Here is a 17,197-nt window from a genome sequence, read left to right as displayed (position 1 = left end):
ATTTCAACAATTAACTCAGTCAATTGTTTGTTTTCACTTGTCTTTTTTTTTAAGTTTATGCAAGTGCCTAATGCTTGCATCTATAAAAGACTTACTATTAATAGATTGAAAAGGTGTGATTGATGTCGTGTGAGTATTCCAAATTAGTTTCTTTTTTACTGCAATGGTCTAATAAGCGCCATACTTATATTGTTTAACCTTTATGTCATAAAATAATTGTAGGCTTAACAGCTAAAAGCTGACTGACAGCTCCATAAATTTTTCGTTACAAAGGTAAAATTAAGCATCGCGGTTAAACAATTAATAAATGAGTTATTGATGCTTATGAAAATAAAATCTTGTTTTCATTTTTGATTGGCGCAATAATGTTTTTTTAAATACAAGTATCCCACTGAGTGTCGCAGTGTCGCATCATACTTAAATTAAACCAAAAGAACCAGGGTGTGATATTCTTTGGTGGACTTGCAACAATTTTCTTTATTTAAAATTTAAGAACTATTATAATTGATATAAGTGATACCTTATCAAATGAGTAGCAACTTTTATTGGAAAAATATTTTCGAATCTAATTTCTCACGAAGGTATAACCTTGGAGCAAAATGTTGTTAGTGTTAAAATTTTTTCCGCATCTGTTCGATGTTCGAAAAAATATTTCAGTCAATAAGTATAGAAATTCAATAGTAGGTATCGGTCGAACTTACGGCACTGTTTTTGTATTATGGAAAAAAACTTTTTCAAAAATCATAAAAACTTAAAATTAACAACTTTTAAAAAAATATAATTTTTGTATTATTTATTTGCCAAGTTTTAAAGTTACCTTGCATAAATTAAAAAAATTATTAACCATCTACTGAGGGGAGAAGTAGCCAAAAAACCGTCCTCATTCCTTTATTCTCAAAAAACATCAAGATCGCAGTACATGCTTTTAACTTTCAAATTTCTTAAGACTTGAAAAGGGCAAATCTCTATTAAAAGGTTTATGAGGCAGAAAATAAAGGCTCCTTTTTTTTAAAAGTATTTTGTCGCGAAAATAAAATTTGATGGGGATAAAGCAGGGATTATAACCTAACGAAACAATTATATACATGGTACATGGAGTGTCGCCCATGAATACTAAATAAAACTATTATTAGAGCTACAATCTAGCGATTAATATTCATAGGTGTCACTACATGTACTAAATTAAATAATAGTTTCATTTGGTATTCATAGATGTCGTTACATATACAAATCTAGAAACACTTACAGCATCTTCGTTAGAGTCTCATAATTTGGTATATTGTATTTCACTAAGATAAACTAGAAAAAAAAGAGATTATAGTAGATTAGGAGAAATCAATAAAATAAATAAAAAGAATTATAAATATCAGCAACCATGTTTATTCAACTTGTCATTTTTCTGTAACTGCCGATATTTATAGCACGTTCAACCTTAGCCTAAAAAATCAATTTTTATTTTCGTGTCAAGAAATTAAATTATAAGAAAGTTTCGTAATATTAGAACCTTGATCAGATTTAACCATATGAAAATCAGCGTTAAATCAATCATCTGAAAAATTTTTATACAAATTTTACTTAAAATTATAAAAATAAGAGCGACATGGTCACGTGCAAATGCATATCTGTTATTTCTTTGTATGAAACCAGTAAAGCAAAAAGGAAATATTTATTAAGTCTGTGGTGTTTTCATAAAATGGTTTATCTCAACAAAAAAAATATTTATTTTATGAATATTTAACACTTTGTTTTAAGTGTAATAAAAATTATCACGAAAATTTATTTCTTGGAAATTTAAAGAAGTGAACAATGCCCTAGGCTTATTTTTTAAGATTCAATAGTTTCCGAGATAAAAGGGTAAATATTCCGAGGTAAAGGGGAATGGTTAATTTTCACATATTTTCTTCAAAATTTTCTAAATAAATATTTGTATTCCTCATAACGAGCCATAAGATTTGTCACATGATAAACTTGAGTAAAGTTTTTTTTAACTGTCTAACTTACCCATCGAAATTATTTCCCAAAATCAAAACTTGATTGTTTATACTAACGTCCCTTGGATCACCAAGCTCTATGTAAGTAAAAAATTTCTTTTTTCGTTAAATAAATTCGGAGAAAATAGTCATTGACAATCGGATAGACAGGCAAACACAAAAATGATTCTAACATGTTTTTTTTTTCAATGACGAAACAAAAAAATACATTGAATCTGGAAATATTTTAGAAAGCTGTGTTTTCAATTATTAGGAATATTGTCAAAACATGTTTGAACTTTATCTACAAAAAAATATAATTGTTTTTATTTCTGTTTACGGGACCTTGAAACTATTCGTTTATTCTTCGGCATGTAAAAACAAGCAATTGAATATTTTTATTTATTTATTTATAAAAAATATTGCAAAATACAAGATATTTATATTATTTCTTTATTATTAATAGAAGACTTAATAAAATTTTGATGAAAAATCATTATTACCCCCCATTTTAAAATATTATTTATTTATTTATTTACGTACAAAAACCGGTAAAATTGATTATTTTAAATTGAGTGTTCGTTAGTTATTTAGTTTCAGTTGTGTTTTGTGATCTGTCGATGAAATGTGGTAAAGAACTAATATTGTGTGTATAATTATTAACTAATTAGCAAGGACCAAGGTATATTGTTAAATTTAATTAGTATTATTTAGTAAATAGTATTGTTAAGAAACTATTATCATGCAAATTACATTGATTTGGGAAAAAAGTTAAGAATATTGCGTTTCTGAAAACTATCTTCTTTTTATTACTAAGAATTGGAGTCAAAGATTTTCCTTTCTGCCTTGGAGGGACTAAAAATTATTCACAGTATTGACAAAAAACTATATTTACAGTATTTCTTCAAAACTAGTCGATGAACTTAAAATAAACTATTTAAGGCCGTTCATGCGTCAACAATATTAGTAGAGAAATAAAAAACAATATGATAATGCGATAATTTAAATGATTTTCTATGATTTAAGACAGGAAAAATAACCTAGCTGTTATCGAATTAATTTAAATTTTTTTAAAGTTCAAAAAATGACTAAAAGTAAGTTTTAACATGGAACTAAATGAAAAATATAAATCGATATTTTTCAAAAATTATATCGATAACCATACTTGAAACTTTTACCAGTTAATAATTATTTAAACTTTTAATAGAATTTCAAAAAAATTTTCTATTTTCTATTAATTTAAAATTCTTTAAAATTTACATACTGTTTCCCTATGAACGCACATATCAAAACAGGTTGACGCATGAACGTCCTTAAAATTAAAGTTTAAAAATTATTGAAAAAAAAAATAAAAAATAAAAATAAAACGTTGTGCCCGACTAATTAAGGATGTATGAGCACTAAAATATCGAAAATTGAAAATTTTATTTAATTTTTTCTATATTTCGAAAACAAGACAGATATCGAAAAATTCTATTCTTATTTTTCGTCTACATTCATGAAGTTATAACAAAATTCATCATCAAAGTTGAAAATAAGGTACAAATAATTTGAAACCTAAAGCTGAAATTGCTTCGGTGCTCGTACTACCTTAAAAAAAACAATACTACATGTCTAAAGATAACGACATTAATATCACGAAATTCCGTGAACCGTGAAAACGAGAATTAAATTAACAAATAAATATTTTGGAAGTAGTTCTAAAAATATGGAAAATACAACAACTTTTTTGTTGCTTTTTTTACTATAAATATTAGAACTTTTGCAAATTTTGTTTTAATATATATTATTTCTGTATTTTAAATCAATGGACGACAAAAATAAGAATGAATTTTGCTCTATCACATCCAAATTTTATTCAATTTTGATAAATCAAGTATGTAATCCTACTAAATTTGGGTCACACTTTTCAAATTTGGGATCAAAATTAACCAAGCTCTAATAGGTTTCAAGAATATGGAGTCCTGCTCTCGGAATTAAGCACATAAGTGATAGCTAGCAAAAAACTGTTATCACAGCTGAAAAGAACGACCCAAAATTAGTGGGTTTCAAAAAAAACTCCAATCAGGTCGGATCACATTTGCCTGTGTTATCAAAAAATCGAATTTTTTAACTTTATGACGTCACCAGAATCCAAAAAATTTAATTTTGCTCTATCATATCCAAATTTTATCCAATTTTGATAAACCAAGTATGTAATCCTACTAAATTTGGGTCACACTTTTCAAATTTGTGATCAAAATTAACCTAGCTCTAATAGGTTTCAAGAATAATGGAGTCCTGCTCTCGGAATTAAGCACATAAGTGATAGCTAGCGAAAAACTGATATTACAACTAAAAAGTATGATCCAAAATTAGTAGATTTCAAAAAAAAATTCCAATCATATCGGATCAAATTTGAATGTGTTATCAAAAAAATTGAATTTTTAATTTCGAACTGAAGTAATTGAAAGTTGCAAAATACTATTTGAGGTAATAACATAAAATTATATCATAGCCAATAGTTTGAGGCAATAATATAAAATTATTCAATTATTTAATTTTATTTCCTCGTGTTGATAAATTGATTAATATCAATTAATATACTTTTTTTTTAATTATCGGTACCAATTAAGTACTTTAAAATCGCTCTAGTAACATAATAATAACAATAGTAATAACATTTTTATTTGTACTTTTTTCTACAAATGTACCCAACATTTGTTTATAACATTTTTATAGATAAAATAATATAATATATATTTTAAGTTAGAAACAAAGGAAAATCGCAGTTTTTCATCGCTAACAAAACAAGCTGGCAGCTAGGACATAAAGAACGCATACCGTATACAGTCTCAACAGTTATTTATTAAATATGTTTTTTAGCTATAGACCAGTGTGTTATAACCATTTTGCCTATTTTGAAGCTTAATTTTCATAGAATTATTTCATATGATTTTAATAGAATATGATAACGTTCGAAATGGATTAAACTGTGTGCATTAGATATTAGAGGATGTAACAGGAAGTGCGTATTTTTTACGTAAAATTAAATGATTCGAACTACCAAAAAGAGTTTCTAGTAATAAATGAATTAAATAAACTTTAATAGTATAGTCCAAGCAAAGTAGACATTTAGTACGTTAAATTCTGAAATTAATAATTTCTCAACGCAAAGTTGGAGGTTTTTAATTTTAAAAAGGACTATCTTGACCCATATTCTTCGGGACCCATCCTCTATTATCAATATAAGTGTATTTATTGATCACACAACCCTCAACAAGGGCTAAAACCTCAACCCTCAATAAGATTATAAATATAGGCAATTTTTTTACACAAATATGTTTAATATAGTCTAAAAATGTTCAAAGTTTCTCTAATTTTAAGATACTCATATATGTACGAAAAGGGCTTAAAAAACCATATTGAGGGTTTTACTGGGATAATTTCATTTTTTTAATAATAGATATTTAAAATATTAGCAATGAAATCCTAAAAATTGGCGAAAATCAATACATTTATAAATAATTAGAAAGATGCTGTGAGAGCACAGGTAACGAAAGTATATATTTTTTAATTAAAAATGTACAAGTTTTCTGTTGAGAAACTGCTCGTTTTAGAATTGAATGAAAACCGTTGAATAACAAATTCCTAATTTTCTTGAACTATAAGTAATAACCTCCCGCCTCCATATGAAAATCCACGACACACTTTTAATATCACAAATAAAAAATTAAATAATTACATAGATTACATGCTTGTGTAGTAGAAATTAATAGTTACAATTTGTATAGTTTTTAATTGATAGTCGAGCTAAGATCGGCATATCAGCATGAAAAACATTTTCATTTATAATATTCCGCTTATAGGTATGATGCGAAAGCTTGGTAATGCTTTCGCGAGTTTATATTAAGACGTCTTTATTTCGAATATTTCCTGCTTTATTGAATAATATCTGGATGACCGAGCTTTGCTCGGTATTCTTAAAAAGACACAAATTTTATCACTAATAGAAGACCGTTTTAAATGTCTCCACACAAATACCAATTTGAATGTCCCGGTAATGTATTTTATTTCATTAACTACGATATACACCAATAGATGTCAGGAAGAGTTATAATTTGCATTGTATTTCATTAACTACGATATACACCAATAGATGTCAGGAAGAGTTATAATTTGCATTGCCGGTTTCAGTTTTTCATGAAAAGTGGGATAAAACGACGTTTTTTAAAAATGAAACCTTGCTAGATCGACTTTTCGCCCCAAAAAACCCCTGCATACTCATTTTCATAAAAATCGTTGGAGCCATTTCCAAGATCGTTGATATATATATATATACAAGAATTGCTCGTTTTAATATACAAGATAAATAGAAATGAACTAGGTCTTGCATTCGGAAGCAATTGCGTTAATTAATGCAGGATTTGCCCTAGTAAATCGATAAAATGTCTGACTGGCAAATAAAAATTCTAACACGGTGTTAGCAACGTCACAAGTGTCTAGAAAATTAAAATTCTGCCGTGGTGCTAGCAACGGTAAAACTGTCCATTAAAACTACCAAATATATTATAATTGTTATTGCTAAAAAGACGCAACGCAGACGAACTTTTTTTCCTACCTAATTTCTATAACAAAAGATATATCCAAACTCCAGTTGCCTTGAAATCAACTTTTTTTTGCCTTGCTACTCTTATACCATACATGTTTTGAATTATTTACACCATGTAAAATATTTGTGTAGGGGTGGTGCTTAGGTAATCCATCAACACTGGACTAGGGGATTTTTAGAAAGGCACGCTTTTAAGTTCTAGGCCGATCTCTCTAGTGTAGCTTGAATGGAAGATCTTTGATCCCCTGTGAACAAGATATCCAATTCATAGGAATTCGAAAAGGAGTTTCATCGATGGTTATTATTTTCGCCATGTTCAAATAGGCATAAAAGCGAAATAAATTCCTGTAAATAATAGTTAAATTGTATTTTCAAAATTTTTAGTTTTTTCGTGCTCAGGGGCCAATATGTGCTAGATTAAATAAAAAATGTACTTTCAATTTTATAGTTTTAATAATGTTTTCTTTTGATATATTATACAAGTCATTTGTTAGTGATCAATCATTTCACTGATAAACTGATCAGTGATCAGTATAGTTTAATAAAGTAAGTCATAACAACAAAAATATACGCATTAATTAAAATAATTTATAAAGTTAGAGAGAAACAATAACATTTTATTAAAATTACTCATTACAGATGTGGTTACCAACATTATCAATTTTAATTTTATCAAAATTATGTTCAACAAACAATGTATTAGACTACGATGAAGAACATGGTAAACAATTCTTGGAGCAAGCGAATCGTGATACATTACTTTGGAGAAATAAAATATCGTTGGCTGAATGGGCATATGCATCAAATATTACCGATGAAAATTTAGCAACGAAAGTATGTATTTATTAACTTGAATCAAAAAATAGTTTTTTTTTATCTGCAAGAATAAATATTTTGTATGCAAAATTTCTGTGTGCTTCTGTATATCTGCGTGTTTGTCTGTGACATTGCAGCTTCAAAACGAATGAGCCGATTTTTTTTAAAAGCTAATTTGCTCAAGAGTGTTTTTAGCTATGTTTCAAGTAAGAGTTTAGGCTTCCGCATCCGATAACAACTAAAAAAGGAGGTGATGATCGTCAAATGGCTGAGGAACAGTTAAGAAAGAACACACTCGAACAAATTACTTTTCAAAAAAAAAAAAAAAAATCAAAAACGGTTCATCCGTTTAGTAACTACGATGTTACTGACTATTCGATCAGACCTGATTTTTTGACGGGAGTTTCTTTAAATTTTTAATTTATTATTTAAGTTGGAAACAATCAGTCATTTTGTAGATTAAATTTCAATCCAAGATTATCTTTTCAGTTATCTATTGATAAATAACTGATAAAAAATGTTAAACCTCTCGGAAAATAATTATATATGTTTCATTTCCTTTCAAAATTTTTTTGGAAAGTTTGCATGTCTCTCCTCCTAAGATAACGAATCTTTATTTTAGTGGTGTCTGCCTGACGGAAAATAATTTGCCTCTGCCTGAGTTAATTGTTGATTTTTATAAATTAAATCAGATTTGGGCCAGGATCCTGACACTCATACTTGAGCGAAGACTTGCCATACATGCTTGGCTCGATGTTATCATTCGATATTAATTCTGGGACTTGTAGTCTTCGTTTGAAATCTTGTCCCTATCCAGAATAATATCATCCCTGATTTGAGTAGTAATTTTTGCTTAACTATAAATTTCCGTGAAACTTTTTTTGTTAGAAGTATAGATATCTAAAAATTTATTTAATTTTAGCTAGCAGTAAGTAGTGAAGGAGCAAAGTTCTTCAAAGATCAATGGCAAGACGTACAAAAATATGCATGGAAAACATTTAAAGATCCGGATGTTAAACGACAATTTTCCAAATATTCAATTCTTGGCACCGCTGCCTTATCAAGTGACAAATATGAACAATTAACCAAAGCGATAGCTTCAATGGAAGAAATTTATGCCAAAGCAAAAATTTGTGATTTTAAAAATCCTGAAAAATGCAATCTTAGTTTAGAACCAGAAATTACACATATCTTGTCAACGTCAAATAATGCAGAAGAATTGAAACATGCATGGGTTGAATGGCGTAAAAATTCTGGGGATAAATCTAAAGCATTATTCAAAGAATACGTGAATTTAGTCAACGAAGCTGCACGTTTGAACAGTAAGTTCCGTAAACTAGACCCTTTCTTGGAGCCTAAACTTTCATTGCTAATACTAAAGTACTTTAGTATTATCACGGAAGACTAACTTCGAACGGTTTTCGTAATTAATTAAGTTTTAAAAGATTTTAATATGATCAATTTGCTTTTAGATTTCGCTGACAATGGTGCATTCTGGTTGGACAATTATGAAACTGAGGATATTGTGCAACAATTCGAAGATTTATGGCAACAAATTAAGCCAGCCTATTTACAAATTCATGCTTTTGTACGAAATGAACTTCAAAAGATATATGGCGAAAGTGTTGTTTCAAGTACAGCACCTATACCTGCTCATTTATTGGGTAAGCGAAAACATCACTTTACTACAGCAAAATTAGTGCAAAAATTTCTCAGCCAAAATATCCCTCATAAAATTATATCCTGTAAATTTTTTTAAGGTAACATGTGGGCACAAACTTGGTCAAATATAGCAAAACGAACTTTACCATTCCCCAACAAAACACCAGAAGATGTTACACAAGAAATGGTTAAACAAGGTTATACTCCAATTAAAATGTTTGAAAGTGCTGAAGAATTCTTTAAATCAATCAATTTAAGCCCAATGCCTGACACATTTTGGAAGAATTCAATACTTCAGAAACCAGAAGGCCGCGAACTAGTTTGCCATGCATCGGCTTGGGATATGAGTGATGGAAAAGATTTTAGGTAAACATAACAGGGGAGTTCTATAAATGGCCACATTTCAATTGGCTTCAACTACAGTAGAATCTCGATAAGTTAAAGTCCAAGGGAAACAAAAAATATTTTAAGTTATAGAGGTTTTTAGTTATCAAGGGTCTATGTTATTGAATGCATCAGAAGGATGGGTTCAATAAAATACTGAAAATTAAATACATATGTAATCATATTTATTCACATTACTTACATTACATAAAAATAAAACAACAACTAAAGGTTTAGTCTACTTATAAAAATCTGTGATTTTCTTTTGTTTTAAAAAATTCACTGTTTCTAAATCGATTTGATTTTCAATGACAAATAGAGAGGAGAATACATTATCTTCTATGTTGCTACACTGCTCTATAAATGATATAAGCAATAAAGCAAGCAATAAATATCGAAACCATTTGTTTTAACACTCTTTCAAAATGACTCATTCACACAATTTTATGTTATAGAGGTTGTGGAAACATTTCTTTTAGTTACTGAGGGCCTAACAGAAATTATTTATTTAAGTTATAGAGGTTGCGTATTTTAAGCTATAGAGGTTTTGGGCTCTGATGGGAAGGGAACGTAGTATTTTTTGAAGTAACTAAGGTTTTTATGTTACCGAGGTTTAACTTATCGAGATTCTACTGTATTTTGTATTTTCTAAAGGAAAATATTTTCCTAGCGCATTTTTTGGACTTCTTTCAGATTTCTTTTCAGCGTGACGAGTTGTTAGGGCATATAACCACAAAAGTAACGAAAAACTGATTATGACAAAGCTCAGTTTTTTCTAGACATTTCCCAACTAATTTGTTTATTTGCAAATATTAAGGTTGATGGGACATTAAGGCAATGTATAAATAAAAATCCGAATTTATTAAATGTTATTAATGGCTGATTCATATTGACCTGCGGCCAAGAACAGTTTTAAGGTAGTTCCTCCGCGACCGTCCAGTCAAAAAGTTTTGGACTAATACTATCATTCAGTGCGTTAACTGTGCTATGACTATTATACATATACAATATATTATTTTCAACAGACTGTAGTTACACACAATTATATCTTCTATTCGTATACACACACATACTTTGATACAAACCTTTACCATTAGTTTTTATATGCTTTCCACAAAAATCATCGCTAAAACGAGTTATTTATTTAAGTTTTTTATCGAAACTATATGGTAAATAATTTTTATTTTTATTTATATATTTTCTAAATGTAGTATTCTACATTATATTAGTTTTTCATAGAGATGTTGGACGTCATTCATTGGTAAATAAATATAATATTTGTAAATTTGTGTATTTTTATACACTTCTCCCATGTACACGTACAAATTGCGTCACTTTTAATTGCTAATATCTCATGAATGGCATGGTAAATCATCTTCTAATTTTAACAGCAAGTGTATTATGAATTAAATATTTTATATTCTGAGTTTTGAGAAATTCTTGGAATATCACTTTCGTGTAGGTACTACCTTAATGAGTTATTACAGAAATTCTGTTTCAAGTTTCATAGGTGTTAGCCAGTTAGTCCTTAGCAGTAAGCCTACTCAACGTTCTCAAAGGGGGCTTTAGCTCTAATAGATTGAGAAAGATGTAGAGTCTATCATAAGGTTGAACTGATTAGAGAATTGGAAGAACCGGCTTTGATCAACAATAATTCCAAAAATATTATATTCGATGTAAGATCGCCGGTTATGGTAGTGGGGGAGGGGGGACTTAACTAGTCCGAAACGCTAAATATGTCGGTTCTGTCTCTGTCTCATCACTGAAAATCAATTTCGGTTAAGATCAAAACCGGTTGTAGCATTTCTGGACTCAATCTTGGTATAAACGCTACTGACGGAACCAACTTATTTAAATAACCAAATAACCGATTTAAATAATTAATTTACAGATTAAAATTTTCTGATTTTAAAAAAGATTTAGAGTGTACAGTAAAATTGAAAGGTACTGTCCGATCAACCTTAAGCCATATCCATACTTACATACAATGTTGAGCAATTTTTAACATGAATCAATATCTTCTTGCGCCAAATGCTTAACCCTTCAGACCGGTTGTCTTTCGTACCAGAATCATTACTCTTGTGATGATAGAAATTTCAAACTTGCTAGACAATCGCTCAACAATGTATGTGTGAACAGAAGCGCAAAATTAATAATTTTGAGGTTTGACAAATAATTTATAGGATTAAACAGTGTACAACAGTGGATATTGAGGACTTTTTCACTGTTCATCATGAAATGGGACACATTCAATACGATTTAGCATACAAACATCATCCAATTATTTATCGGGAGGGGGCTAATGAGGGTGAGATTTTTAATATTTATTTATTTTTATTTTTTTTAAATATATTTATAGGATTAAGATGTGTACGGCCGTAAATCAACAAGATTTTTTTACTGTCCACCATGAAATGGGACATGTTCACTATTACCTACAGTATAAACATTTGCCAATTAAATTTAGACGTGGAGCTAATTCCGGTAAACAATTTGTGTCAAAAAAAAACTTAATACTATTAATATTTTAATAAATTAAGTGGTAATTACACTAATATTCGGTGGCCCAAGTAATTAGCACACGTTGGGAATATTATTTCTCAATCTTGGTTATGGGAGCACATAGCGTTAATTTTCCTATTAGAGTTTAGATTTTTAAAAGAACGTAACTCACAGAAATTATGAAGAATTAATGGGAAATATTACAATTTCGTCATATGATTATGTAATTGTCTATGTAGAATTAAAGAATTAGGAAAATAGAGAATAGGTAGACCCGTGTGCAGGAATCATCCTAGGGAGAACAAACTTTTGTTCACCATTTTAAGCCATAAAGTAAATAAAGGCAAGAAAAATTCTGCGAATTGTCGATTTCTTCAGACATTGTCGTTCTCTTCAGATATTGTCGATATAAGATATATTTTGAAACGACGAATAGTTTATGCGTTCATTCGTCGATATTGTTGTAACTGCCAGAACGCGAAGTATTTGTGAAACATTGCAAATATCGAGTGTTTTGAATGAAGTTTTGAGTCCTGTTCGGCAATGCGTTTTCGTCTTAGTTTAACTTTGTCGACCCAGATTTCACGGAAATCATCGAGAAAAATTGAAGAGTATGGTTCGAAAAGTTACAAAGCGCAAGAATTCATCAAAATTTTGCATTTTGTTGGGAAAGAGACAAGCAAAATTTGATAAGATATTGCGATGATTTTGTAAATGTATCAGAAACAATCTACATACAAAGCTGTATTTAGATTGTGATTCGGAAATAATCATCAAATGAATCAGTCTGTACATTCGATTTGCGCAATTCCATGTCGATTTCATCACAGATTTCGCTCACGGCTTTGAACATTTTCCCGAACTCTTCTCCAACGTTTCCTCTTCTTTCAATCAAAATATATTTCGCATCAACAGCCAATTCGATAGACTCGCCAGGATCATGATTTTCTGTTTGATTAAAATAAAAAATTATTGAAATCCGGTTTCGATAATATCAATGTGTGGTTTTTTTTATACAAAAAGCGACGAATATCCATGGCGTCTCATGATCAAAAATCAATAAATGTAAACAAATGTCGAAACAGCTTGAACAGCTAAGAAGTAACTAACACCCCGTGAGCAGTGGCCTGAGGAAGTAGGATGTACGAACTTCAGATATTATTAAATTTTTAATTAACATGGAAATAATATACTAGTACTAAAAGCATGTTTGTTTCTTCGGTTTTCGGTTGTTGAGAGTCTCAAAAAGATCTCCTAGTCAAAATAATTCTGAAATAGAATTATTTAATGGATATTTGTATACCGATTTATTGCACAAAATCGTTAATGTTTTTTTAGGATTCCATGAAGCTGTTGGGGACACAATATCATTGTCTGTGTCAACCCAAAAACATCTACGTAAAATTGGTTTACTCAAATCTCAAGAAGATGATTATGAATCAGATTTGAATCATTTATATAGTACGGCATTAGATAAAATTGTATTCTTACCGTTCGCCTACACTGTTGATCAATTCCGGTGGAATATATTTAAAGGTTTAATTAAACCAGAAAATTATAATTGTGAATGGTGGAAACTACGTGAAAATTACCAAGGAATTGAACCTCCAGTCAATCGAAGTTCTGATGGTTTTGATGCAGGCGCTAAATATCATGTTGTTGCTGATGTTCCTTATATCAGGTAAATTCATTTTTATCCTCCATGCAAGAAATTTACTTAAGTGTTGTAGCTCCTTCGAAGTGAATATTATTATGAGATGTCTTACTTAATAATAATGTTTGAATTGACAATTAATAACTGAAACTTGCAACTCGCCAACTGGCGCTAATAATTCGTACTAATCAAAGCAGAAAGTGGGCCCGTTTTCAGTAGTTGCAATTTAGAATGCCAGGCTACTTACCATTTTACAAATAGGTACAAGATCACCTCGAATATAATCAATTTCTATTTTCGCAGATACTTTGTAAGTTTTGTAATTCAATTCCAATTCCATAAAGCTGTATGCCAGAAATCTGGTCAATATGTCCCCAACGATCCAACCAAGCAGTTACACCAATGTGATATTTATCAAAATACAGAAGCTGGAAAACTATTGAAGTAAGTTTAAACAAAGTTTGTCTTATAATCCAATATTTTATCTCTCCAATATCAGCCTTGCGTATCACATCTTATCAAAAAAACAAGTGAAAGCAAATAATTGACTAAGTTAATTGTTGAAATACCATGTATAGAATGTGTTGATTACGGAATCATTTGTTTTTTTATGTCATGTAAGTAAAGAAAGATAGCCACTCTTCGGCCACTCTTCGATAGTCATACATACATATATGTCACACACACATAAGCTTTTATTGTACTAAAAAGTAGAAAAGAACTAATAACGGAGCAGTAAAAATAAATAAAAGCTTGTAATTGGCTCTTACTACATTAAAAACTTCCAATTTATTTAGAATTCGTATAAAAATGAGCAAATTTTTAATGTATACATTTTTATTAGAAATATGCTTCAATTGGGTTCATCGAAACCATGGCCTGATGCAATGGAAGCCATTACTGGGCAACGAAAAATGGATGCAAGTGGTTTATTAGAATATTTCAAACCAATCTTAGATTATATTGAAAACAAGAACAAAGAGAATGGTGTACATGTCGGATGGACACATTCCAACAAATCTTTTGGTATGTATCCAAAATAAAAAAGACAAAAAATCAATAATTTAATGGAATTTTTTTAATTAATTTTAGGATGCCCACCATCGAATTCGGAATAATTTTGTAAAGTGATTTTAACTTTTGTGCAACAAGTATTGATATTTGTATTTTATAAAAAAAATAAAGTTTTATGATTGTGAATAAATATTTCTTTTTGATTAACCTGAAAAATCGTTCTCCAATAAATTAAATCAATTAAATTAGAAAGCTGATACTCATTAAAAAAAACGATTATCGAAAAAATGTGTGTTTTTTTTAATGAAAATTTCTTATTTAAAGTGCAATCCGCAGATCTAGGTCCAATCTGATGTCAGTCCATGATTTTCCCCATCAAACTTACCAACTTTTGTTCAAGTTATTTTTTGGATAATCATTAATCGAAAATGGTCCACCTTGCATAATCAAGCAAAGATCTGTCTCCTATTGGAGAACAGCACCATTCAAGCTACTGGAATTTTTTGTCTATAAATGCAATTTTATATTAAAGAAGTTAGTGGGCATGGTCCCAATCCGTTTTCTGATTCCCTTCGCCTGTTGATTTTTCCTTCAATTAAAAATGCACTTCGTATTTAAGTTCACATTTTCCAAAAAGTATATTCCAAAAATTTCGACCTTCACAATTTATTTTTATATTTTTAATTAATTATTATTAATAATAATTTTAATAGATGTTTAACTAATTTTATTTTCCGAGTACAATATTAATTTTAATTACTAAAAAATAAATTTAATTGTTTGACATAAAACTGTTATTCAAAACCAAAAAAAAAAAAATTATAAAAACTTATATTACAAGTAATAATATAAATGTAGCATTGAAAAAACAATGTGTAAACGCCAGAAAAAGATTATTCTTTCAAATAAAATAAAAAAATTGTATAAATAACAACCTTCCCACATCCCAAATAAAAATTAACGGCCGATTTTTTATACCAAGCACAATGAAGTTATTGGTAGTATCATCAGTTTTATGAATTTCTTATCGTGTTTCGGTAGTTATTGAGAAATTATTCTTGGACAAACTTACAATACTTCCAGATGTGTTTATTACCTATAACAGTTTTTGCATTATCAGTTTATGCTTGTCTTAATTATTCAGCGTTTAAGCCAAAAATTGAAGATTTAAAAGTTACAGAAGAAACGGTTACTGACAACTCAGGTGCAGATGAAACAGGTTCGTACTTTAATATTATCATTTGAGCAAAATTAAAAGAGTTTCTATTGCAAAAGGGGAAGTGATTGACCCTTCAAAAGATATAGATAAAAAGGAGTTTGTATTTTAAAATATATAATCATTAAAACACAATTTAAAAAGTTTTTGTTGCAGAAAGGGAAGCGACCAATCCGCCAAAAGATAAAGAGGATAAAGACGCAGAAGAACAAAAAGATAGGAATGACGATAAATATAAAGATGGCCAGACTAATAATAATAATAAAAAGAAATGTATTAATCTTAAGACATACAATCTTATACAAAAAATCTGTCAGTCAATCTCTACAGGTAAAATTTTTTATTTAAAAATTCATATATGATTTAAAACAAAAGCTAAATCAAAACAAAATTTTAAATTTAAAAAGTGGGAACAAACAAAACACAGTTAAAAGAATTTTTGTTGCAGAAGGGGAAATGACTGAGGAGAAAGATACAGAAGAAGAAGGTAAGGTTCAAGATAAAGATGATAAAACTAATAATGTGAAAGTTACAGAGAGAACGGATACTGTCAACTCAGGTGCAGATGAAAAAGGTTTGTATTTTAAAATTTTCATTAAAACACAACTAAAAGAGATTTTGTTGCAGTAGGGAAAGTGACTGAGCCGTCAAAAGGTAAAGAGGAGAAAGATACGGAAGAAAAAAAAGATTATACTAAGGTTAAAGATAAAGATGGTCAGACTAATAATGTTAAAGATACAGAGGAAAATAGTACCGTCAACATAGATGCAGATGAAAAAGGTTTGCATTTTAAAATTGTCATAAAACACAATTTAAAGAGAGTTTGTTGCAGTGTGGAAAGTGACTGAGCCGTCAAAAGGTAAAGAGGAGAAAGATACGGAAGAAAAAGAAGATAAAGTTAAAGATAAAGATGGCCAGACTAATAATGTTAAAGATATAGAGAAGATGGGTACTGTTAATATCAGTGGAGGAGGTCCTGATGAGACTAATCAGCATGTATCTGGGAACGAAATAAGTAATGGATCTTCTGATCTTGGTAGCACAATTCCTGGGCAACCAGATATCAATCTGGAAACTACTACTGGAAATGATAATAGCATTATTCGCCTGAAACCGAAGCCACAGAACTTAGACAACGACGACGAATACGATGAATAATAAATCCATCAAACTCATTCAACTTTTGTTTGGTTTTGTTATGCAAGTTATTTTTTTATTGGTTATCTACAAAATAAGCAATTAATCATAATAGATTAAAATGGTACACCCTGTATATATATTTATATTTCGTTACAAAAAAAGGCGTCTTGCGAAGCCTTGACAATATGGCGCCATCTTCATCAAATCCAACACTGCTTAGATTTAATACCAAGATTGATTTTGCTCGC

The 17,197-nt window shown here is 29.5% G+C and overlaps 2 protein-coding genes across 3 annotated transcripts; both read left to right on the top strand.

Moving 5' to 3' along the window:
• The first annotated feature begins 2,500 nt into the window (after positions 1-2,500).
• Positions 2,501-14,737, top strand: LOC123297842 (angiotensin-converting enzyme-like). 2 transcript variants are annotated; one of them, XM_044879657.1, is made up of 10 exons: positions 2,501-2,652; positions 7,201-7,395; positions 8,300-8,699; positions 8,850-9,041; positions 9,138-9,405; positions 11,607-11,731; positions 13,264-13,606; positions 13,883-14,023; positions 14,424-14,605; positions 14,672-14,737. In XM_044879657.1, exons 2-10 carry the CDS (start codon positions 7,201-7,203, stop codon positions 14,695-14,697), a joined length of 1,872 nt encoding a protein of 623 aa, XP_044735592.1. In that variant the 5' UTR covers positions 2,501-2,652; the 3' UTR covers positions 14,698-14,737. The 2 variants fall into 2 exon arrangements, with proteins under 2 accessions (XP_044735592.1, XP_044735585.1); XM_044879650.1 differs by lacking the exon at positions 2,501-2,652 and adding an exon at positions 7,089-7,107.
• An 856-nt stretch (positions 14,738-15,593) lies between these two features.
• LOC123305863 (protein starmaker-like) lies at positions 15,594-17,192 on the top strand. Its single transcript, XM_044887697.1, has 5 exons — positions 15,594-15,812; positions 15,966-16,139; positions 16,258-16,383; positions 16,437-16,589; positions 16,642-17,192. Exons 1-5 carry the CDS (start codon positions 15,677-15,679, stop codon positions 16,965-16,967), a joined length of 915 nt encoding a protein of 304 aa, XP_044743632.1. The 5' UTR covers positions 15,594-15,676; the 3' UTR covers positions 16,968-17,192.
• Positions 17,193-17,197: the final 5 nt, after the last annotated feature.

This window comes from Chrysoperla carnea, chromosome 1, assembly GCF_905475395.1.
Source record: "Chrysoperla carnea chromosome 1, inChrCarn1.1, whole genome shotgun sequence".
Classification (NCBI taxonomy): Eukaryota; Metazoa; Arthropoda; class Insecta; order Neuroptera; family Chrysopidae; genus Chrysoperla; species Chrysoperla carnea.
This window is presented reverse-complemented; position numbering and strand designations above follow the sequence as displayed.

Excerpts from the sequence above, each read along its gene's own strand:
- LOC123297842 (XM_044879657.1), top strand. The coding sequence starts at position 7,201 with ATGTGGTTACCAACATTATCAATTTTAATTTTATCAAAATTATGTTCA. Across the intron at positions 11,732-13,263 it reads TCGGGAGGGGGCTAATGAGG|GATTCCATGAAGCTGTTGGG; the intron begins GTGAGATTTTTA and ends ATGTTTTTTTAG. Across the intron at positions 14,606-14,671 it reads ACATTCCAACAAATCTTTTG|GATGCCCACCATCGAATTCG; the intron begins GTATGTATCCAA and ends AATTAATTTTAG.
- LOC123305863 (XM_044887697.1), top strand. The coding sequence starts at position 15,677 with ATGTGTTTATTACCTATAACAGTTTTTGCATTATCAGTTTATGCTTGT. Across the intron at positions 15,813-15,965 it reads CTCAGGTGCAGATGAAACAG|AAAGGGAAGCGACCAATCCG; the intron begins GTTCGTACTTTA and ends TTTTTGTTGCAG. Across the intron at positions 16,140-16,257 it reads CTGTCAGTCAATCTCTACAG|AAGGGGAAATGACTGAGGAG; the intron begins GTAAAATTTTTT and ends TTTTTGTTGCAG.